At 54.4% G+C, this 25,346-nt stretch overlaps 1 protein-coding gene across 1 annotated transcript in view; it reads right to left on the minus strand.

The window, feature by feature from the left end:
* LOC308046429 (ankyrin repeat and fibronectin type-III domain-containing protein 1-like) overlaps positions 1-25,346 on the minus strand; it is a gene marked incomplete at its 5' end in the record, with an annotated part of 178,025 nt that overhangs the window by 17,859 nt on the left and 134,820 nt on the right. Inside the window, one exon of the mRNA XM_080354251.1 lies at positions 19,629-19,757. Coding sequence (XP_080210377.1) covers positions 19,629-19,757 — 129 coding nt within the window. The remainder of the gene's footprint in view (positions 1-19,628; positions 19,758-25,346) is intronic.

The following is a 25,346-nucleotide window of genomic DNA, read 5'->3' on the forward strand; positions in this document are numbered from 1 at the left end:
CAAAGCCCCATCCTGTGGGGAGGCAGTGGGAGAGGATCCCACCTCCTCTGCCTTTATAGTCTCAGTGCAGCTGAACTAAATTTATCTTGATCACAATCAGTTCTTGTTGCTAATTATTTACCTACCTACTGCAAACCCTGCAGCTGGGATGGGTGCTTTGTCTACTCCAGCAGTTCAGCTTTCTGGCTGTGGGATGTGTTTGCAACCATTAGGGAGCTGGTGCAGACATCAGGTCTGCAATGCCTTAAGTCCATGTACCAGCAAACTTCATGGGGAAGGCTGAGGTTTTGTTAAAGGATGTGCTAGGGCTGGCCAGATCCATCTCATGGAACCAATGCAATGAGTTTCTTTTTTTAAAGCACATGAAGATGGATGTGCATGACAACTCATTTTATCCCTCCTTCTGCAATGAACACAAGCAAATCTACTGGGTAGTTTATAACATTGTGGTTTCTGCGTATTCTGGGTTTTAATGTTTCCAAAGCTGCAGATCTTGGCCTAGTAAACAGTGTTAATAATTGTTGTAATTACATGATTTTAAGTGCATTTTGTTTAAGGGTGTAGCCTCTCCGAGCCCCCAGCAGAGAACCAGTCCATGTCAGGCCTGGCTGGCGGGACAGGGCTGCCCACGCTGAGCCCAGCAGGACCCAGCTGTCCTTCCTCGAGCACCCATGGGGACAACCCACACCGGGCACCCATGGTACCAGATGTGCAACCCCCAGGGCACTCTGTCCTCTGCCACTACATGCTCCTGTCTCCAGGACAGAGGCTAGTGGTACTCAGACAGGCAATTACTGTCCTGCCTGGAGGGCACCAGACGTGGCTGCTGGGGATCATGAGCCACAAAAAAGACCAGACGGATGGAACACATGTGAGGACAGGCTGAGAGAGTTGGGGTTGTTCAGCTTGAATAAGAGAAGGTCTTGGGAGACCTGATTGTGGCCATTCAGTACTTAACAGGGGCTGATAAGAAAGATGGGGACAGACTTTTCAGCAGAGCCTGTTGTGATAGGACAAGGGGTAATGGTTTTAAACTAAAAGATGAGAGATTCAGGTTAGACATGAAGAAGGAATATTTTACACTGAGGGTGGTGAGAGCCTGGCCCATGTTGTCCAGAGAGGTGGTAGATGCCCCATCCCTGGAGACATCCCAGGCCAGGCTGGACGGGGCTCTGAGCAACCTGAGCTGGTGAAGATGTCCCTGCTCATGGCAGGGAGCTGGACTGGATGAGCTTTGAAGGTCTCTTCCAACCCAAACCATTCTGTGATTCTATGGTGGCCAACCCACGACTCCTCCCACCAGTGGGAGACTGGGCTGTGAAAAGGCTCATGTGCCAGCAATGCTGCCACTGGTGGCAATGGCCTTCCAGCCAAAAACTGAGGCTGCCCGGTCCCTGCCAGCCCCCACATCGACTATGGAAAGGATGAGCACACAGGAGCAGACTCCAGCCCGCTGCAGCAGACATGAGCTCAGTGCCATCGTCCTCAGGGTTGGTGTGGGTGGCTGTCACTTTGGGATGCTGCTCCCCACCGTCTGCAGCCTGATGCAGCAGAGAGCAAAGGCGCAGGGCTCCATGCATGAGAAGAAGGGAGCCCAAGGGATGGAGGATGAAAGGTGTTGATATTTTGAAAGGACAAGGTTTGGAGTGGGGAGGAGGAGAAGGACTGGGTCCTTGCACAAACTGTTGTAGCCTCGTGGCACCACAGTTGTCAGTGGTACATTAGCACTGGGGATGCTTTCCTGAACCTCAGTTCAATTCAGTCACAGGGTTATCCAGAAAATAAACAGGCAAAGGACAGGAGAAGCCTAAAAAACAGTTATTGGGGAGAGTCAAGCCCAACCCAAACCATCCAACCTCATCCCAAACTGCGAGTGTGCATCAAGAGCTCAGCCAGTAAGACTGACATAGAGGCTGTTTCCAAAGAAATCTGAGTGCAAGGGGTCTTTCTTCATTCAAACACTCTCAGTCATGTTTGCCCTTGGTGCTTGCAGGGAATCACACGTTATGGCTGCAAATGTTTGGACACCAAATATTCCCTGGCAGAGGCCACTTGAGCTCCTAACATGCCCAGCAGCTCCTTTCAGCTCATGGGGACATGAACCAGAAGCACAGTGTCCAGCACCAAGAGGAGCTGCTGATGCATTCACATTTTCCACACTTTCTGCCTGAGTATAAGCCATTCTTCAGGACCAGGGAAATAGAGACTGGATCCAAAATGGAGCATGAGTAGGGAAGCCCTTCCAAAAGAGTGGAATTTCATAACCCACCAAAAGGCACACTCAGAACTAGGACAAAATGCTGTGCTTAGCATCCCTGTAAGGCAGCAGGACTCACAGGAGCAGACTGCACACCAGCTACCCATCCTGAGATGGATGTACCTTGAAGGTATTTAAATATTGTGTGGTGACCTGGCCATAGAAAGATGGAGCAAACCACTCCTGCTCTGTGGAAATATCTGCGTGCCTGGAAAATGCACTTGCTTATTGAAACCTGGGTCCAGGAAAAGGCACCAAACAAGATCCAAGGCATTGTTTGTTTGTTTCCTACATATTTTCTCTTTTTTCCCCATTTGGCAAAACCACTGGGTTTTGTTTTGAATGGAGCCGAAAAGAGCATGCCTCTTTTGTTTAGCAATAACAACTAACTTATATAGATCCTGCTCCTGCCAGTACATTTTTGTTGGAGCTCCAGAAGCCCAGCACTATTAGCCCAGTGCTCGGAGGAGCTCAGCATGGTGCAAGGCCAGGAGATGCTGCACAGCACCCGGGTCGGTGCAGCCTCCCATGTATCAGGCACCAGTTTGGCAGTGCTGGTGTGGCTGCACGGGGCCTCTACCATCTCCAAACCAGGCATACCGCCGGTGCATGTAGGTGCTTCTTGAGGAGCTTGGGACCCAAGCCAGCAGAGAGCAGACCCCATGGCCACACAGCCCATCGCATTGTAGCATGGCACTGGATTTGAGAGCTGACTCCCAGCAGCTCAGTACCTAAATAAGCTGGAGGAGAAGAACATATCTTGAACGAGACCTGCAACATCCCGCCAGCGTTCAGCGCTCTGCAGCTCTGCAGGGGATGAAGCAGAGGATTCCCCTGTGAGAGCAAGAGGGGGTCAGCATCACGCCTTGCTGTCCAGGCTGTTCACTGAATCAGGAGGCTTTTGCACCCCTTGGGGAACCCTCGCGCAGGGGTCATGGCAGCAGGGAAGGATGTGGGATAGACGTGCAATGTCCCACATCACATGGGCAAGTTGGCAGTGTCCTCCCGAGACATGGCCATGTCCCCCTAGTGTCACACAGCAGGGAAGAATCTGCCCACACAACTCACCCCCTGGGCACCTCCCTCCTAAATCATAGGCTCTGAATTTGGGAGAGATGGAGACTTCAGAACTCCAAGAGAGGTTGAGAGCCAACCAAGTAGATCACTTGCTGAGTCTGCAAAAGCCTCCCATAAAACACCCCGTTTCTGCAGGCTGAGCAGTATTTTTTGGGGAGGAAGGGAGCAGAGACGCTCCAGCAAATTCTGCTGCAACACAATAATGCTGCTTTTTTTTTTTTAATTAAGAATCCCAATAATGTGTTTTAAATGAGCACAGAAGGAGCCTGTGGCTCAACTCCTGTTAAGATACGACTCAAATCAGACTTTCAGTTCCTCGGTTCCCTATGACAGTCTGCCATCACAGTCAGGACTGCTGTCGCGCACACTGTAGTCACAAAGCAGGACTGTCCTGGCTGTGTTCACACACACGCATCTCTCCAGGGCAGCTCCTGCCCTGCCTGCGCACACCCCTCACACAGCATTGCCAGGACAGTGGGACACTTCTCCTCAGGGACCAGGATAAGGAACAGCGTGCAAGGACTGGCTCTCCAGTCAAGACAGATGATGCTGACAGTGCCACTTGGGGGAGGGGAAATGTAAAATGGCAGAGACTCATACTGGCTCCGTCCATGGACCAAGCTCAGAAAGGAGATGCTGGAAGGGAGAAGCAACATCCACGTCAGGCTGTTGGCTCTGCACCCCAGCCCAGCTCTGCTGGTTTCACTGCTTTCATGAGGATTTACCCCAGCAGAGCTCTGGCCCACCCTGCCTGCAGGCTCACATCTAGAAAATCTGCTTTCCTGGTTTGCGCTACCAAATTTCTGAGGGGACCGAGCAGAGCAGGTATGGGCATTACAGACTGAGGGTGTCCCTGCCTGGAGGGGTTCAGGAGCCACTGCTCAGGATGCAGCATCCTCCCATCACCAGCACCACTTGTCCCTGGTGCAGCTCCTGATGCCAAAAGCCCCCAGTCCCTCCTCACCAGCATGGGCACTGGGGATGGCAGACCTGCCACTGGGAGCAGTGCCCAGTCCTGGGCTCCCACCCCCCAGCCAGGGTAAACCCTCCTCACTGTGCTCCCCCCAAGTGCCAGCCTTTAATTGCTGCTTGACATTAAGTATGTGAGCAAGGAAGTCTTGGGTAAATGTTCTTGCTATGGGAACACACAGTGCTGAGTCTCTTTAATTATATTGTTTTTGTTTGGCTTTTTTTATTAGTTGTGCTGCGGCTTCCCCTCCCTGACAGGCTAGCGAAGCACACGCTAAATATGGCTGGGTTTAAAGTCCGTCGTGAAACCCGAACCACGGCACCAGCCTGGCTGGACTCGGTGCAAGCCAGGGTTCCGCGGGACACGCATTCCAGCCGCTGCGGTCCTGCTCCGGCCCTGTGCCCCCCGCCCCCGTCCTGCTCAAACACCCATTGGAGCAGCTCAGAGCAGAACCATCACGTTCCCAAACACCTATGCAACCTCCTCCTCCTTACCCTACTAAATCTTGCTGGGAAACCAGCCTAAGCCTTTACTCTGCAGACCTCAAGTTGCCCCATCATCATCACACCCATCACTTCTGCACTGGCCCCATTCTACCCTGTCTCCATCACACCCATCACTTCCACAAAGGTCCCCATCCAAAAGCGCCCTGCCCCACACCTGCCTAGCCCACCTCCAGGCTGCCCCTCGGGGCCAAAGAGCCCTCTTGCCACCGGCCACACCGCTTTCATCTTCCTCAGCCCCCCTTGTTATTTTAAAGGCATTCCAGAGGATGCTGTCAGGCTTGGATGTGGTTTGGTTGGGTTGTTTGTTTTCGTACTGGAGGTTTTATGATCGCATTGGGAACGAGCCCTAATTGAGCTGCAATTCGAATTGCAGTCTGTGGGTATTTGTTTCATTTTTGGAAGGGCTTGAACGGCAGTGCAGCTTAGGCTGGAGAACGCATTTGGTTTTAACTGGAACCTGATGGAGACAGGACTGAGCAGGACGGGCTGCTCCGAGCTGTGACCAAAGCTGATGGGGAAGCCCTGCGTGGCCACTCCAGTGCCAGGTACCCACGGCAGCAACAGCAGCACCGGGTACAATGCCAGCCCTGTGACCACCCAAAAACCCAGCCGCTGGCAGGCAGGAGGCAGACGGAGCCAGACCTCCGGTGCCGAGAGCCAAGTGTGCCTGGGCTGGGGCTTGCAACCACCCTGCAAACCCCTGCGTCCTGCGAACTCCCACACCCTGCAAACCGCTGCGCCCTGCAAACTGCTGCACCCTGAAAAGCCCTGTACCCTCAAAACCCCTGTGCCCTGCAAACCCCTGCATCCTGCAAACCCACGTGCTGCAAACCCACGTCCTGCAAATGCCTGCGTCCTGCAAACCCCAACCCCCTACATTCCACTGCATGTTGCAAGCTGCTGCCCCCTGCAAGCCTCTGCACTGCAAGGTCTGTGACCTTGTGCTCACCCAGCACCCCAGAGAGGGAACTCAGCACTGCTGCCAGGGCTGCTCAGCCCCAGGGGCTGGCTGGGTGCTCCTTGCTCAAGTTGGGGGCTGCCTCCAGATCCGAGCTGCTCACAGGGACCAGGCAGCAGAAACTAACAGGACTTAAAGGTCAGTGCCCATACTGCCCTTCACAGGATCTACGTTGGTGTCAACTTCTGCTGACCATGCCCCACGCCAACTGCCAGAACTAGCAGTTCAGCCCCAGCACCCAAAATGTGCCTGATGTTTCTGGCACCTACAACCAGCTGGACCTTTGCAGGTAGAGACGGGAGGACAGACAGGGTTCCAAAGCACAGAGGCACCAGAAGAGCACTTGCTCTGCATTGCAATGCAGCTTCCTCCCATCCTTCCAGGATCTCACAAGCCCGGATGCTGGCACAGGTGAACAGTGCTCTGGAAAACACCTCCGACCTGCTGGCACCATCGCAGCTAAATCAGACTTCCGCATATTAAAAGCGGATGAGCAGCAGGGACTCACTGCCCCTCTTTCAGGAAGAAATCCTATCCCAGCTTGGCCTGCCAGGAACGAGCACCGCTCTGTGCTGCGGATGCATGTGTGCAAACTCTTCTCGAGGGTATCAAATGCAGAAGCTGAGTCATACGACGCCTGGTCTCAAAGATCACTGAAGGCAAAAGGAGGGAGGAAAAAAATATCTCGCTGGGGTTGCAGGGCCCCAGCTTGGATCCAGCCGGAGCAGCAGGGGATGCTCAGTGTGGGGATGCCCAGCCATGTGGCCAGGGCCCGCCTGCCATGCAGTGAGGAGCGAGAAGGGGTATAAGGACACATTCATCTAAACATGTCCCCTCACTCGGGCCCTGACACCACTTCTTGGCAGGGGAGCAGGACAGGCTGCCGGTGATGCTGCTGTGGCAACCCAAGCCTGTGCAGTGCCAGTGGCTGCACCTGAGCACTGTCCCAATGGGAGAAGGGGCCATGGGGACTGGGATGGCATTGCCCCAGTTCCTCTGAGGGCTGCCACCATGTACCTGCACCCAGCAAAATGTCTGGGACCCCTAGAAGCCAGGAAGAAGCACTAACTTTTCATCCCCTATGATGGCTTGAGCATGTCTGGGAGAGATGTTCTGCATTTCAGCATGGCCTCAGACCAGGGTAACATCCCACACGGCCTCCTCCTCACACCTGCTGAGACCCACTGGGGCCCTCCCCACCCTGAGACTGGCTCCTCCACACCCCTGTGCCCCGCTCGGGGATGGTGAGGCTCCACAGCACCCATGCACCCAGGCCCCCTCTGTTATGGTTCAGACGTTGGCTCAGCTCCTCGCTTTGCTGGAAACAGGGCTCCTGGGAGCTGCATCCCCACTGCCTGGTCCTGGGGCTGCAGGTCACCCCCAGCACAGGAGCACAGCCACATGCCATGGAGGCTGAGGCCTGCAGACTCATCACAGCAGTGCGAAGCCATCAATTTGAACCCAGACCTGCAAGGATGACAAACAAATCCTTTAACCTCCTGCGCCACCTGGTGCCACCAGGAAGAATACGCTAGTGAGATCTGGCTTTCATCAGAAACCACCTCTTCTCCAAAACCATAAAACTGTAGAAAATTGGCCCAAGAATTACTTCTGGAGGTCACCTGAACTCACTCCTCCATACCTGTGGCTGGTCTCCATCCTCTGCCAAATACATCCCACCAGTGCTCTGCAGACCTCCAGGGGACCTCCCCAGCCCTTTGCTGGGATGTCTCTTCTGGTGGAAACCCACCTCCAGTCCATCGTCCTACCCAAGCCATCCAGCTAGACAGGGGCCAAGCTGCTCAAGCATGCTGAAGCTGCAGGATGGAAACCAGTACCGCTGGCTGAAGACTTCCAGAGCTGCACCCAAAGGGGTTATAAAAGGCAGGCCACAGACATTGATCTTGGTGGGGAGGAGGAGACAACAGCCAAGACACAATGGAAGAACAGACAAACGCACACACCCGGCTCCAGAGCTGCTGCCCAGCTGATAAATGTTATTGGAGTCAGAAAACCCCTTTCCCGCTGGAAGGCAACCAGCGGGACCCAGCCAGCAGCGCTGGGCACACTGGCTGCTACCCACAGGGTGTCCCTGGCACTGCTACCAAGAACAGCCACCCCCCAGTGGCATGTCCCAGGCTGCCTCCCCGTTCAGCACAGATGCACACCAGGAGCTGCTCCCGGCTCGCTCCACAACCAGCTCCCTGCCCAGCACCCACTGGGGTCTTCTCCTCTGACAGGAGGGACCAACCCCACCACGTAGTCCTGGTGCTGGTGTTGTGCCAGCACCACCCACCGCAATGCGAGAGGAGCTGGTTCACTGCCACCCAGCTACAAAAGCGCTCACGTATGCCAGAGCCAACCTTCCCTCCGTGCATCTTCAGTGGAGCTGGGGTCCAAAGGCTGCGATCCAAGAGGATAAGCCAACTTCTTTTTTTCCTCCATTTTGCTAGAAAATGCCCCACAAGCACTCCTGTAATGGATGGGGAGATTTGCCCACCAGCCAGGCCTCCTTTCAGCCGACCTCTGCCTGCTGCCTCCATCAGACTGGGGCTTTCCCACCTCATGCCATTTTATTCTCTCTCTAACTGCAGAAAGCTTTGACGTATCATCAGATGGAGAATCTCGCACTGAGCATAACAGAGCCTACGGAAGAATTGTCAGAGCCCCCAGGACAGCAAGTAGAAAAGATTTCTGCCCTAATATAAAAGAGCAACATTAAAATCCATAATAATCACCAGGACAAACCTCTGACGGTCAGGACACACTCATCCATCCATACATTGATGTGACCAGCGCTGCTAGCACACCCGTGGGAAAGGCAGGGGTGCAAATGCCCTTTCCTGAGTTCTCACAGGACATGGGAGCATGGGGAAACACTCTCCTCTCATTGAGCAGCTTCTCCTGATCTAGAGACAAGACACTGCCCAAGCCAACCTGAGCTCTGGTTCTTGCTCCGCCACTGAGAGGACAAGAGGCAGGGGATGCCCACAGCAAGTGCCTCAGTTCCTATGCACGGGAAATGGAGATAAAGACGAGGTTGTCTTTTGTAAAGTGCTTTAAGACTTGCTAATGAGGAGGACCAACCCACCGCGTGGGCTCTTTGCAGTCACCACTCCTGTCCTGGACTCATGTGGGCAAGGAAGGTGCCCCTAGAGAATGGGGGTGCTGGGTGCAGCTGGAGAGCAGCGGGTGCAGTGGCCAGAGTCTCTTTGCAGACAGGAACTTCAGCAGCTTGCCTCTGAAGAGCTCTTCCAAGCATGCACAACCATGCTTTCCAGAGGCTGACAATTTGACCAAATCTGTCTTGATTTCCACCAGGAATGCACCAACCCTGCCAAATTTCAAGTCTCTTTTCCAAAGCGGGGAGGCACCAGAAGTTCTCAAACAAAGAGACGTGAGAAAAAAAAATATATTGGCAAAGCTGCCATTTTTCCCCAACCTTCTGCTGAAACTTGGGAAAATGAAAAAAAGAAAAGAGGAGAAAGTTCAGGCTGAGGCAGAGTGAGCACGGAAAAATTCAGCCCAAACAGTTAAGTTTGGCAAAGGTATAAGCAAACAAACTTCCGCTGGAAAGTGTTATACAGCCTTACTACAGCATGAACAACAGGCGACTGCTGCTTCGGCTACAACCAATGCGTTGGGCGAGAGGTGCCCTCCTCAGGGAGAGGTGCCCTTGTCCTCATCCCTGTCGCCTCCATAGCAGGACACACCGTGACTTCACTGCAGCACAGAAGAGCAAGGGTGGCAGGGTCCAGTGGCCACAGATGGTGCTGGAGATGGGAGGTGGTGGCAGCACGGGACAAGAAGAGACCACTGTGATGCCAGCACCTCTGAGATCTCTCAGAGCCCTTGGGAGATTCCTGTTCACATGGTCACACTGAGCAGAAGCTTTGAGCCAGACCTAAACCACCTGGGGAGTGGAGATGCCCTCATGCTCCTGAGACACCCGGCTCATCCCACCATGCTCCTCACCCTGCTGTTCCTGGCTGTGGGCTGCGTGACAGCCTCCTCAAGACCAAGGCACCTGGAAAGCCTCTCTAGGTGCCCACTGTGTCCTGGCACATGCTGGCCTGGGAGGCCGCACCTTGGCCCCTGTGTTGGCACGGGCTGGCTCAGGCTGCAGTCACACCTTCTGATCCACTGTGCCAACAAGCTCTCAGCCCAGGAGGTTTCTCTTCCTCCATTACCCCCAGTTTTTCTAGTGAGAGGCCAAACGATGTAGTATGAACACAGATGTGGAAGCCAGCAAGTGTCATTCCTGAGTACAAAACATGGTTTCCTCCGTCACAGACCACCTGGGTGACCTTGAATAGCTCACTAAAGCCCTGGTGCTGCAGCGGGGTGCCTACCGTCCCACCCAAAACCAGAAAGAGCAGCAATTATGGCAGCATGGTCCCAGTGTGGCCCAGGAACAGCTCTATCCATCTGCCGGAGTTTTCCACCTTGGGTGAGGAGCAGCCGCTGAGGCAGCAGATACCTCCTCCATGGTACAGCAGAAGGATGAGGTGAACCCACTGGTTCACAAGGAGGGCAGCCTTGGGTCTGTGTGATACAGCATCTCATTCCTGACCTGCCTGCATCATTAGGAAAGAAAACGGCCAAAGAAACTTCATGAGTTCATGTGAAGTTCACCCAAGCGGAGCTCTGCTCCATGAGCAAAAACTGCTTTTCTGCTTGCCACGAGCCTTCCAGAGCTCATGACCGGGGCAGAGCAAGGCCAGGAGAGCGCTGGGAGGATGGGACCTCTTGGCAGCCTCAGCCTTCCACTTGCACAGAAAGCAGGCAAGTGCTCCACCGGCTTATCCACCTCCTCGCTCAAGGAGCTCCAAGAACACGCTCACAGCTGAGGTTCCCTCAGAAGACAGCCCCTTGGACAGCCAGCAAGACACCAGGTGTAGACAAGGAAAGCAGGAGCATTAGCTAAATGTCACACCGGCTTAACTGTGTCCAGAAACAGCCTCCTTGCTTCCTGGGATTTGGCCCATTGCTTCACAGGATTTCAGTGACCAGGGAAATGCGACACAGTTCTCCCAACTGCCAGCACCTTCCTGGTGTGCGGCATGGTAGGACTCGGCTCCGAGCTGTCCCCAAAGCGTGGTCGCACTGGCAGCCCAGCTCATGGCAGGGAAATGGAGCAGGGAGTGGGCTGGTGGTCCATGAGGGGCACAGGGCAGTAACAAATCACCCTGGCAGCGCCTCGGCACGTGCTAGACCTCAGATGGCTCAGCACACGTAGAGTTCACCTGGGCTTCCAACCTCCTCTGAAAAGCAAGTAAGCTGGAAAGGTGGGTAAGAAGGATGGGTGTGAAGATGGGGAAGAGTGAGTGTGCAGGCAGCAGGAAAGACTCAAGCAAAGGTGGAGAGAGATCCCAACATACTCTATGACCTGGTCCTTAGTGTCCCATGTATCCTGGGCTGACTTCTACCTTCATTTTGGCATCCCCACTGAGTGCTGCCCATCCTGCCAGCATCCAAGACATGAGGTCCAACTTTGACCTGGCACCTAGAGACGCTCTCCAGGAAGATAAACAGGAGGTTCCCGAAGCTCTGGCAGGCACAAGTGTCTCAGACAGCAGGAAACTATCTAAGAGCAGAGAAAAGCTGTGCAGGAGGGACTGCCACTGTTTGAGGGACAAGTGAGGATTAAAAGTACTCAAATACCTTGAAAGTGCTGACTGTCAGGACTGTCTGGAAACACTGATGTTCTTGCACCTCCAAAGTAGCCTAAGAGGACTGGGAGAGCTCAGACCCTTCCCAAATCCAGCACAATGACACTACAGGAATATCAGCTAGTGCAGAGGATCCAGCATTTCATGGAGCCATCAGGAAGGGCTTGACTCACGATAAGACTGAGACATCCATGATGTTTCCCCTTCATACCGTGGACTGTGGCATCTCAGAACTTTCTTCCCACCGTAACTATGGGGTTTGGGCTGGCTGCTGTACAAATCCAGGCAACTGGTACCTTCTGAGCATGGACACATCCATGGAGAAGAACCACTGGAGACTTCAGGGACATGAAGAACATCCTCCACACACCTCAGCAGGACTAAGGCATCCATCCTGCTTTGCAGATCCAGGCCATGAGAAATGGCAGAGAGATTATTAGAATAAAACAAAACAAAACAGGCAAATAGGCTATTTGGGAGAAATCAAAGTGCGCTGAGGATAATGGATATGCTGCTCTGAAAAATAATCTTATCAGGGCTTGGAGGTATCAGCTACCAGCAGAGGGAAGTGTCCAGAACAACACATCAACACAATATTTTAAATTTGTCTCTTAAATAAATGATATTTGCTTCCTGTGCTCTCAGTGAGGAAGGGATCTGGCTGAGGGCTCCAGTCCCAGACAGGGAGAACCTGGAAATCAATCTTCTCTGAACATTTTCCTTCCGTCACTTTCCCATAGGGCTCAATTTTTCCTGCTGAAGTGACATGAGAAACAAATGCAGACGGGACCGCTGGACCAGCTGGAGCCAGCGCCTGCAGCATCAGGTCACAACGCCGCACACAGAGAGGATCCAGCCCTTGGTTTTCTCCCAACCCTACCGTAATCATAAGCTGAACTGCCTCTCCCCAGACGATGAGGAAAGCTGGGCTGATGGGGACTTGTGGCACCAGGAGCGGAGGCACAAGCCTTTCATGGACCTTATAGATTTGGATGGCGCTGAACTGCCCCCGCACTGATGCCCTTTCCCACCCACCCCTGCTGGCCGAGTGCTCCCAGCTCTGTGCCGGCAGCACAGGGTGGCAGGAGCAGAGCTGCATGAACCACAGACTGTGACTCCTCTGCCACTGCAAAGCCCTCTCGGGGCTGAGGACTGGCTGCAGCAGGAGCATCTGTGTCACCCTGAGCAGCAGCTACCTGTTAGCCTGTCTGTTTGCAGATGACTCATAGGTGATGAGGGTAAAAGGTGATTTTCTGCAAATAAATCATTTCTTTCAAATGCTTTCCTAAAGGCAAACCCAACTTTCAGGGAGATATTTTGAGGTCTCCTTCCTACTCATCCCCATGAGTGAGTCCCTCACAGTCACTGGTGAATCTCTGTCCCACCAGGTCTGGGGAAGGACAAACTCCTGCTCCTTCCATGAACCCAGAGGCACCAACTGTGTGTGCCAGGGACAAAGCTGGGCTCTCAAACCATGTTCAACACCAAAAGCTCTAGGGTTCCCTAACCAGTGTCCACCTTGCCCATTGCAGAGATGCAGAGGTGACCAGGAGCAGCCAAAACCCCCACTGGCCTCAGTACAGGGGAGTCTCCACAGACAAGGCCGTCCTTGTTCGCTGGGACTCCAACTCCTCTCGACCACATTTACTGCCTGTAAATCAACTTTCTAGCGATTGCCAATGGCAACGTCAATCTGCCACCCCAGGGGGAACCTCAGGCTGCCCGGAGCCCTTGGGCACGGGGTGCTGCTGCGGGCGGGCTCCCCGGGTGACCCGGCAGAGCACGGCGTGGTGTGGACATCCAGCTCCCATCCAGCTAATTCAATAAGTCACAGATACCATGACTTCATAAGGCAGAGAGGCTCCACAGCTATTAGGGGAATTGGGAGCGGGGGGAGGAGGAGCTGAAATGGAGAAGGGATGGAGACGGGGAGGGTGGAAAGGGGGAAGCTAAGACAAGCAGCAGAACAAAACATCCCATAAATCATGAGGAGCTGCTGAAATACCAGAACAAATGACCCCATAGCTTGGCCATTGTTCCCGAGCGAGGGCTTAAAGCGCTCCCAGTCGAGACAAAGCGCCTCGCATTTCGTTTCAACACTGTGCCGGCCCGTCCAGGACCTGCGCTCAGCACAGCCGAGCTGGGGGTGGCTGCGTTTCACCCTGGATGGATGTCCAGGACCAGTGGGATGGGGGAGGCTGTGCTCTTGGCAGGGCTGGCTGCCCCACACCACAGCCCGTGCAGTCGTGGTGCCCACATCTCAGCCTGCCCAGAGCATCTCTTGGCTCCCCAATGCCCACACACCTCTGAGGCTCTGGCACTATTCACCTTCACTGGAAAGCTCAGGGTCTGTTTTTCCCTTTTTTTCTCTTTTCCTCACTCAGACTAAGAGCTTCCTTGGCTGGGAAGAGAAGGGGCTCCAATACTCAGAGTAAGACAGCTTGAGTAGGGCTGCGAAACCCAGAGCAGCTCTGAGCACTCTGTCTTTGCAGTGCTGCTGCTTTCCACTTCCCAAAACACTGCTGACAATTCACTTTGTGCTGGCTTTCCCCAGCAAACAGACGACCATCAAGCAAAGAGTCCTGCACGGCCACAGATTACTGCGATGGGAACAGCACCAGGCGCTCCTTGAACTTTGCAGTAGCAGCCCCTCCAGTGCACTGGCTGGGGAACAGACAGATGGATCAGCCAGCAACTCAGCACCTCCCACGGGCTCTGCAGCCCTGGGACCGTGGCACTCGGGTGCCAGAAGGCGAGGAGCCTGCCGATGGGGACAGGTCACCCACGCCGCCTGCCCGTGTCAGCCAAGAACAGCTATGGAAGGAGGCCGAGCAATGCCAGGCACCTCCATGGCATGGATTTCATGCCTTAGCACAGCAATTTAAGGAGAATTTCCACACCACACAAGACCATCTAAACTCACAGGGGAAATATTACTGCATTATAAATGTTTAAACAACTTTCATAAACACACTTCCATTAAAAACCTTTTGCTTTATAACCAAACCCGAAACACGTACAGAGTGCAGCAGCAGTCACATGTGTCGCCTCTGCCAGCCCAATGGTGCCAGCACAGTTCCTGTGCCTTGCTGTAGCTCCTGCCCTGTGGCACCATGGTCCTATCACAGAGGGATGCTTGTCAGCCCTTTACACCCAGTCCTGGTGCTGGGACATGCCGGGAAAACCACTCCACACCTTCACATGCGGGTGGGCATGGTCTGCACTGGGGCAGACACGTCCCTGCGCATCCCCCTCCTTGGCAGTGGGGAAGTGAGAAGCTGAGATTCAGCAACATGTCAGGGGCCAGGCAGCAAAACAAGACACAGGCAGGACTGAACGCGAGCCGGCTGGCTCCGTCCCCATGTGTCTAACCACCAGACGACATGCTCCTGCCAGTGTTGCTTTAACAGCTCATGGTGGGCAGCCAAGGAGCAGAACCGAGATAAGGGGATGGGGGAAGCGAGGAATGCACTGCATTCTTCCTGAGCCACCATGGGAATAGGCTATTTCGACCATGGATTGCAGGAAAGCTGTCTGACATGAAAATCTCGAGGGGACCAAACAGAAAAGGCAGCAAGTAGAAGCAAACAACCAAGAAGAAAATACAGAGGAAAATCAAGGTGGGCAACAAGAGGTGAGCATGGGAAAAGGAGTGTGGGGGGAAGAGAAGCAGAGGAACAATTAGAAGAAAACCAGACCAATAAGCAGGAAAGGAAAGGGAAAGGAAAAAACACATGGATGTCAGGAGGACAAACCTGCCAGGGTGGAACTCCTGATGAGCACCAGAGCTGGAAGGATGCGAGAGGGGCGCACAGGCTCACAGGCTCCACGCAGGCAAGTGTAAACCAGCAGATTGCAGACCTTTTATTGGGTTAAGATTCGATTAAGAGGAAAGACAAATGTGGATCATTTCTCAAGTGACATGCACAAGATGAGAGGAAGCTCTCTTTGCCTTGATTCACCCTAAGTGGGGAGAAAAGGGATTGCTAGTGTTTTGCGGTTGCCGTAGGGACAGTGAGAGGTCTCTGCAAGAGCCATCAGCTTTCACCTTCTTCACTCCAACAGCAGAAGGCGGTGAGCTTCAAATAAAGAGTGCTTTTGTCTTGCACACCTTCGTGCTTCGGCTTTGGAGATAGATTAGTATCACAGAGCAGCAGAAAGCAGAGTTTTAATCAATTGGACCCAAAATGCTTCCTTGCCTCAATTGCCAGTTTCTGCCCTTTATTTGGAGCTCAAGCTCCCCTGGTGCCCCACAAGCCTGCACCGTCCAGCAAAGAGGACAAGAAAGGGAATCAGCAAACCTAAATAAAGCCAGACAGGAGCAGCCCCCTCAAGGTTTGGTTTCTCCCTCTCTCTCAAGCTTGAGGTTTCTCCCTCAAGCTCGGGAAAGTCTCGTGCTGCCCCACTCCCCACGGTGCTTCTCTCTGGGCACCTCCTGGCAGCAACACCCCGGCTCGCGGGGGCACCGGGCTGAGGTGATACGGCACATTCACGGGCCTTAACACTGGGGACTTTGTAGCACTGACTTTTTAAAAAAGTAGCCTAAAAAAAGCCTAATAATGAAGTATTTATTTCAGTAAACAACATATGAATGAAAGAAGTGTTTTCTCAATACTTCACTTTTTCCCTGCCTTCTCTCCCTTCCCCCCAGCAATTTTTTTTTAATAAGTGGAACTAACGAGGCTTCGCTCACTGACGGTTGCGCTCGGGAGCAGGACCGTGCTCCGTTCGCCTGGTGCAGCACATAAACACATGCTGTGCAGATAAAGCCTGCCTTGTGCCCAGGGAGAAATGCAACACACGACCACATGCCACCCGGCGAGCAGGGGAGATGTGCTCTGACAGATGCAGGGACTGCAAGACCTGTGACAGGAGCATCCCTGCACTTTTGGGTAGGCAGCGTGGGACATTCAGCACCTTATTTATTGTGGCAGCAAATAACTGCATCTTGTGTCCCAGAGAGCTGCCATCGGCCAGGGACTCTGGCCCACAGGGCTTCGGGGTGTCCTCATGGACAGGGAGCAAGGCCAAGGGGACATGAAGCGATCTGTTGTTCCCGCCCTACCTGGCAGTGCTCAGCACAGGGGACACAGTGTTAGGCAGACACTGTGACACTGTAAATCTCCTTCTTGGTTACCCCAGTTCCATCCAGTTCCACCTGAGCACCGGAGAATGATGAAAAACTGGCTCAGCTTGCCCTGCGTGGGGATGAGATGTAAGGATGCTTTTGCTATGGCAGAGACACTGACAGTGTTTTTGTAGGAATTTCAGGGAGAAAACATTAAACCTTTCACCAGACTGACACCCAACTTTTCAAAGCAATGGGCACTGATGATTTTGTGCCTATAATCTCTGCCTCCTCCTTGGCAACAGGTAACGGCAGGTCCACAAGCTGTTCCTTGCCTTCAGGCCTTGGGATTCAGATGGGCAGGATTCCCAGAAGCTCCTGATTTAGGAAAACACAGTCCATTGCTATTGAATCCCCCTCCTACCCACATGGGATCAGCTGAACTCCCTATCATACACTGTGTGTTCACCCTCTGCACAGAGGCAGGTAAAACGATGCATCGTTGACCTTGGGTTAAGCTTATAAATACATACAGATTTGATGCATGCAGATATTTGCTCTGGAAGCCAAACGAGGCTTCTGTGTATTTGCAAAGGCACGAGCCATGCTTCCCTTGCCTGCTGCCCAGGAGCTCAGGTGCAAGGTGTGGGGTGAGCAGGGGCAGTGACACCCGTAGCTCCGAAGGCCCTTCCCCTGTGTGCAGCACAGAGGTTTGGAGCAACTAACTGAGGGTGATGATCCTGATCACAGATCCCTGAAGATGTATCAGGTAAGGGGAGAACTAATGTTTCACACCAGGGAAAAGACCAGATGCCCCCTTTGCAGGATGCGGCTGCAGAGGAGGCTGGTGCTTGCATGGGAAAAGCTGCCGAGTGCCTCCCTGAGGGCAAGCGTGCACGTGTGGACCAGGCACACGAGCCACCGGCACATGTGAAAATCTGCCAGCAGCATGTCTGTCCTGCGAGGACGCAGCGCTCCATGCTGGGCGTGCAGGTGGCCCCGCTGCCCTTTGGAAACTGGGCTGTATGCACGTCAAACCAGTAACATTCCTGCACTGCAAAACCACAGCCAGCACAGCTCCTGGGTCGTCCTTCTAACTGCAGCACCAGGGAGAGGGTTAACAAGCAAATCGAGATGGGGGAGCAGGTGGCGGGCAGGGTCCTCACCCCACTGTTGCCTGCCCAGCTCCTTGTCACTGCGACCCCCGTGGGTCACCCTTCTGCTGTGTCCTGCTGCTGAGTGCCACCAAGCCCCAGCACCCAAGTCCCAGCACCCCGGTCCACCCAAGCCTGGGTGCCAGGTCAAATGTCTCATCCAGTTCAAGACGTCTCCAGGCACAGATAAAACCCAGAACCACAGGGCAGTCATCCTCCTCCCAGCCAGACCAGCTGTGGCCATGTCCTTGCAGCAGAGGTGGCACCAGGTCCTTTCACACCTCACACTTTCCAGCCTCGATCTCCAATGCGACGGCATGTGGCAAACCGAAAGCAGAGGTGATTCCTCCTCTCCAAGAGCTCATTTCCAAGCTGGCTTACAAAAACCCCATAAAATAGCATCACCTACCACTGCTGTGGTGTCGCTGCTGCCCTCGGTGTTTTGCACACTCATACAAGGCAGATGGTTTCCCCCAGGAAAACGCTACAGAGTGAATGAAAACGTATCACAAACATACCTTTACATAGCGGCGCTACAATAGGATCCGAGGGCTTCAAAGAGACATTTAAAGGGAGAAAAGAGATTTACTGACTTATCTTGCTTCTTTATTATGAATAAAGAGAAACTCTGATTACTTTTAATGACTTATTTGCTTCTTTTCCTATTTGGTATATTACAAATTCACATATTTGTCTGTTTGGAAGATTCACAGTGATTGCAGAACAGTTTTCCCAGTGACATCTTTTCAGCAAAGGGAACAAAGTTGTGCAACTGGAGAAGAAAGCGATCTGTCACCAAATAGCTTAAATTCTTTGTCTGGCCTCATTAATACCTAGTTAGCTTTGATGCCTAACTAACCTCACAGAGAGAGGAAGCCTTTGAGGAGGACTCCACAGACTCACACTCAAGTGTTAGAACATACAATAAATGCCAGAAAGATCTCCAAAAAAAGCAGGGAAAACGAAAACCAAACTCGACATTCTTGCAATTTCTAAGCATTTCTTTTTTTCTTTCTTAAAAAAAAAAAAAAAGTTTTACCCTCCTTTATCCATCTAAGGAAGCAGAAAGCAATGCAATTTCCAGTTCTTTTAAATATCCTTAGCAGGTCACTTCTAACACTGGGATGTTTGACTGTGATCTGCTTCCAAGGCTGTTGCATCAGAGCTTAGAAACCCAGGATAAATTACTCCCCGCTCGAACAGAGATTGCAGTTGGAGACCTGCGCTCGGCAGGAGGGGCCCCGCAGGCGCCGCAGCAGCGGGGAAGGAAGCGCTGCATCCCTCCAGGCTGGGCAAACGGGGCTCATGCTGGGGCAGCTCTGTACCCCCACACTGCTCATGGTGCCAAGGGGGAGCCCCTGCAGCTGCTGGTGCCCCCATGCCAGCTGCAGCTGTCCCGCTACTGCTCTTGGCCCTGGTTTGTCCAACAGAGGTGCGTTGGGCAGCAAGAGGCTGCAGGATGCATCTTCTGGCACCTCCCATAAGGAACATGGAGGAGGAGAGAGGGGAGAGGGGAGAGGGGAGAGGGGAGAGGGGAGAGGGGAGAGGGGAGAGGGGAGAGGGGAGAGGGGAGAGGGGAGAGGGGTGGGGAGAGGGGAGAGGAGAGGGGAGAGGAGAGGGGAGGAGAGGAGGAGCTGACAGCAGGGTCTCTTGCAGATATGCACTCACATGCCTCAACCCAGCAGACATGCATGTCTGCATCCCACTATGAGCCCCCAAAGACCCCCACGGCTCAGTTCATGGGGTCTTCTTCAGCCACCTGGGGCTCCTCACTGCTCCCTGCACTGGGGTGAGCGGGGATGTTTTGGCTCAATACTTCCGCAGCAGATGGAGGGGGTTGAAGGGGTGTTGTCCCATAGGATGTTGCTTGGACAGGGACAGAGAGTGGCAGCAGTGGGGACAGGGGACAGGAGGGGGACTGGAGAGGCAGCAGCTCCTTCCCCCAGCCCTGTCCTGCAGCTCTTACCATTCAATGCTCAGAGACCTGGGCCGGAAGGCAGACAGCTCGGCCGAGGCATACTCAGCTTTCCTTCTCTTCTCCTGCTTCTGCTTAACTGACAAGCGGTGGGCAAACCTAGAGAGGCTGCTTTCCGACCTGGGGAAGGGGAGAGGAAAGGCATTAATGTCACTGAAGCACTCTGGCTCCCAGCGGCTGGTTCATGGCACAAAGCCAGGTGATGCTCGGAGCTGAAGCAAGGGGCTCCCGGAGCGTCAGTAGCACTGGGATGAGGCGGCACCAGGCTTGGGGGAAAGAAGTGGAGCAGCAGCAGGTTTAGCATCGCTTCATGAAGCCAGGACCAGCACAGGTCCACAGTCTGCTGTTAGCAAAATCGAAGCTGTGAGCCTGGCAGGCTGCGTTAGCACTGGGTCCCACTCCCCTCTGCAGCAAAATCACCTCCCTAGGCCGTATGCTCCTGCTCAGATACAAACCGGTGACAGCCAATGCTGGAGAAATGCTGACAGCTTCTGCTTCTTGCAAGTGCTTGCCCAAGAGGGGCCAGGCAGACAGAGAAGCATTGGCGGAGAGAAGCAAAGCAGACCTCTGCCATGGCCACACACTCCTTCAGAGGAGCCCCAGAGCCCCTGCAGGGTCCCAGCTGGGGCTCTCAGACACCAAGACAGCTTTCCTGCTGAGGGCTGACATGGAAATCAGCCCATGTCAGAGATGTTTTGGAGAAGGAAATAGAAATGCCTGCGAGCAAACAGGTTCAGCTGCAACTGACAATTTGCACTGACAATGCCCCTTCCCGCCAGGTGGGATGATCCGGTGTCACCCGCAGTTCCTGACACCAGGGAGAGGAGAATCCCCAGGCTCCGGGGCCACACTGCACCCCTCCACCCCAGCGCTCCACAGAAGATCACCACTGTCCCAAAGCACAGCACACTGTCTCTGAGCCTGCAGCACACAAAGATCCCAGTGCCAGCTGTGCCGAGGGCTGGCACCCCTGGCTTGCAGCCAAAACCAGCTCCACAACCCGTCCCTGCTGCCAGTTCACCGGGAGCAGAAGTGGGAGCAAGGGAGGAGCAGCCTCGGGAGCTGGGACACTCCAACTTGGGCACACGACCAGGCTGGTGGCACAGGTGCCATCTGCCAGCCCTGCCATGCACACTGGCATGGCTGCTGCCTCTCCTCCTTCGGTCCTGCGCCGGCACGACACACTGCCACGGCTCAGCCAGCCCCAGGCTGGGCAGAGGAGGGGACAGGAGCAATTTGACACAGGGCCCAGGGGATGAAGGACAGACCTGGGGCAGACTTTGAACCTACACACATTGCTAAAGCCAATCATCCTCTCCTCTCAAGCCCTGACTGGCTTAGACCAAACAAAATACCTCCAAAAAAAGAAAGAAAAAAAGAAGGTATTTCTCAGAAATGAAAGCTCCCTGCCTTTCCCCACAATAATTAAGCCAACCACGACCAGCTAACAGTTTTTTTCCTGATACATTTTAAACATAGACATCTTCAATTCATTAACTCTGGTTATTGATTTATTTTTCAGCTTATGAATTGCTGTTGCTGGGGACAGGGTGGAGACAGCTTTCTGGAGAAGGCTCTCGTCTCTCCGATCACCGCCGGGAAAAAGCTGCTCAGACCTTCCAGGGTCATTCTTTACATTCTTGAGAAGAAATACTACTTTGATGTAAAGGATGAGGTTTGTCTTAAAAGAAACCCAACAAGAAACCCAAACCCGAGCCTTCCCCCGCTTGGAGTAAGAGATGTTCGAAGAGGAGCGATCCAGGCGCCATGCGAAAACCCATAGAGCAGAGCCCTGCACTAACACCATCCCCGCCACCTCGCCTCTCCTCTGATCTGGTGTCAAAGCTTGGCTGTACTGAATACATCCCAGTTTGGGGAGGTGTAGGCACTGATCACCGATGTTCTGCAGCAGCCCCTGGTATGGTGTGGAGCCTGGAGCCAGCAGGGCTCGGGGCCGACCCAGGGATGAGCTGGGTGGTGGGAACGAGCGCTGTTGGCTTCTGATAGCATCTACTCGACAGCATTTGAGTGATCCCGCTGTGGCAGCCCTAACGCTGCCCAGCTTTCTACCTCCCCAGGAGAGGCTCCTGCCGCTCCACAGGGATGAGGGCTCCATCCCCAGCTGCCGGGACACGGCCGTATGTTGATCTCACGAGATCTGGGCACTGCCTGGAGAACACTATCCTGTTTGCTATGCTCAGCCCATCCCCACCACATTCCCCACACCATCACAGCCACCCCTCCCAAACTGGTCCCCAGCAGGGATGGGGGGCTGGGAAATCCAAAACCACCTGCATGGATGCAAGACGGCAGCTGCCCTCTGCAACAAACAAGTGTCCCTGTTGTGCTAGTACATGCCCCTTGTGATCAACTCCACTGGACAATGTTACAGCCCAGGAAGTTTACCCAGACGCATCCATCTGCCCCAGGCAGGGAAGGAGCAGCCACTGGACAAAGCCAACAGCATCCGCCAAGAAGAGCTGGCAGGGGAAAACAGGGTGACGTGCCAGCAGGGCTCAGAATAAAGGAGCATTAGCCCCTGGGGGCAGAGTGTGCTGGTGGGGCTGGAGAAGCCACCTGGGTGCTCGGGGACATGTGATCTTGCCATGACTCCCCCTGTGGGACAGCATCACAGGGGACGGTGCAGGGAGAAAGGCACTCTGGCACAGGGCAGGCGCTGCCTACACCTGACTGACCCAGCGTGGACAAGTGAAGCCACGTATGAACCAGGTGACCAAGAATCTTGAGATGCTGGGTGATGCTTTCACCCCCCAGAACAACCTTCCAGCCTACTGGTCACCCAGTCGGTTCACCCACCACCTCCAGCTGCCCGTAGTCAGGGTAAAGGAGACAGCTGCAACTGCTCTGATGGGCCAGTACCTCCCCGACAGCTGTCAGCAACTCACCCAGTGCTCGGCAACGAACCAGCCTCCTCTCACCTCTGCCAGACCCAAAAGATCCAGCAGACGCATCACTAATTAAAAAGCCAGGAGCACATTACAGAATCATCTGGCTATTTATACGGTGCTGCTTTACATAAAATGTACTGCAGAAGAGGGAATGAATCATACCTGCTCTGCTGTGGCTGTATACAGGCAAACACAGCCTGACACCCACAGCCTGCTCTGCCCCACTGCCTTTGCCCCACTAGGCCCTGCTTGTGGATTCACTTCCCTGAGCTCCTTGTGCTGCAGTTGCCCCAGTCCCCCGGGCCCAGGAAGCTCCAGGGTCAGGATGCTCCTACAGCCACGCTGGGCACTGTGGCTGGGATCTGTGTTCCACGGGTGGCAGCAGCGGTGAGCCTCTAACATGGGAAGGGGATGCTGCTGGGAGCACACTTTTACTTTCCAAGTGCTTTCCAAACACCAATAGATGCCCATCCCTTGAGAAGGATCAGCATTAGTGATTGTAAGGTAGAGGCAGGGAAACTGAGGCACAGAGAGGCCATGCGAATAAGGCAGGTTCCCTACAGCTGTCGGCATCCGTCCTCTTGTGCGCTTCACTGACCGGCAAGATTTTTGTGCCTTCTCCCATCAGTACCAGCATGCTCAGCACCACAAATGCCAGTCTGGGGAACCAGCGGCCCCAGAGAGCCACTGCTGCCTTGAGCCAGCTTCACCCCAGCCAAGACACAGTGACAAGGCCAACCCCCAGCCCTGCTCGCTCCATGAGGGTGCTCATGGTCCAACCTTGGCAGGATTTGGGGTGACCTGCCCACCCCATCATAAGAAACAGCATCTCTGCAGCAGCTCAGCATCAGCACTGCCGGGGCTTGGCAGACCCATCCAGCCACACCAGCACCTGCCAAGGCTCCCGATGGTCCCCGCACACTGCCGAGGAGCCAAGGGGACACAAAGGGAAAACCATCAATTGAAACATGAACCGCAGCACTGGGAAGAATCGTCTCCTGACAACGAGAGAAGGTTGTTCAGCTACTGTGCTGTATCATAAATCACACCTCTATGACTTGCCATCTGTCAGCCAGATTACACATGTTCAGAGTCCCATGTCAGCCGTTAAGTCAGAACACAGCATCTTTTCCCCAGAAATAGTTATCGGCCCTGGAGACTCGTGCAGCAATACCCATCCTCAGCCCTTCCCTCCAAACCTCCCGGCAGAGCAGAGCTGGCAGCGCCGGGGAGGCAGGAACGTCGCTGCTGGAGGGCATGGGGATGCACTTCGTGTGTACATACAGGCAGCAGGACCTGGTGCTGCAAACACCCCCCCAGGATCAGCCACAGCACCCAGCCCTTGCTGCAGGCATACAGCAGGCAGAGGCAGACGCTGCTGCTAAGAGCATGGGGACAGCTCTGTCCCCAGCCTGATGTGTGCTGGTGGGCTGTTCAACCAGGATGTGTGGAGGGTGCTCAGAGCAGCACTCGGACCCTCGCTGCCTGCACAGCCCACCCCGGCCAAGGGGGAAGGCTCAGGCTCTGCGTGGGGAGCAGCTTCCACACCACTTGCACTGCCCGAACATGCCGTGTCACACCAGCCTGACGTGGGAGCACAGGCAGAACAGAGACACGGTGGGCTGGCAGCCCAGCCCCATCCTGCCTGTGGCTCAGCCACCTCACTGAGCCAACATAGGACACAGCACCCCAGCACAAAAATCTACTCAACTGCCCTTTTGGGTGAGGACAAGGGTCTGAAGCGCCGTCCTCCACCCCCTCACTGGCTGGGCAGGCGGATGAGCAATGACATTTCCCAAAGCTGACTTAGTACAGAAATACACAGGGACTCGATTCATCCCTCCAGCTTCATCAGCCGTGCACAGGCGTGAATCTGGCCGGGGGTTGCAATGGCTCGCTGCTGCATCCCCCACGCCATGTCACAACTGGAAAGTGATGACAAGCAAAGTCCCCATCCCCTCAGCTCCAAGGCCCTCCCTCTCCCCTGCCGTGGCCCTTGGAGGGACATCACAGGCTGTCTCTGCAAAAAGCAGCATGTTTCAGCAGTTTTCAGCCATCAGAGTCAGTGTGTGCCTGCAGAAGCCCAGGTGCTCATGTGGCATCTCACCCAGCCGCTGGCACTGCACAACCCAGCCATGCCACAGCCAGAGCTGCAGGGCACACCGTGGCCCGTGCCTTGGGCATAGGATGACTGAGGTCACAAGGTAGAGCCGCTACGAGAACTGGCATAGGACAGGCAGTGCCGGTAACAATCCTGCTTCACCAGCACACCCAGCCAAATCCCTTGTCACCACCCAGGCAGGAGCCATCCATCCAACAGAGACAGAGACATCTTAGCCCAGGCAGGAATAACTCCCACTTGTTGCAGTCCCCAGCCTGAGACTCGAGAGCCAGCATGTGCTTGTACGCGGTTCAGAACTAACCCAGCTCCTGGCAGGCAGCTGCCAGCCTCTGGAATTAGCACAGGCAAGCAAAAGTCCCGGGACAAGCTGTGCAGTGGCTGTGGGCAGCCCAGGCACTTGGCAGCAGGCAAACATGCAGCATTTTCATTTGGTCCTCCCTTTGGGAACAGTCATAGCAAAAACAGCTATTGAGTTGGGCTTATCCCCATAGGCATCCCGGCCACAGCCTGGCCTGGAGGCTGGGGAAGGCAAATCCCGCTGCGAGGGAGCTGGACGCTGCCTCGGGAAGAGCAGGGCTGGGAGCAAGCACAGCTCTTTGCGCTCCCTGCAGCTGTGGGTTTCAGCTCCTGTGAGCATTGTATTTGCACAAGTGCAGTTAGAATGAAATAGAGGAAAAA

This window comes from Nesoenas mayeri (genome assembly GCF_963082525.1).
Source record: "Nesoenas mayeri genome assembly, chromosome: 15".
Lineage (NCBI taxonomy): Eukaryota > Metazoa > Chordata > Aves > Columbiformes > Columbidae > Nesoenas > Nesoenas mayeri.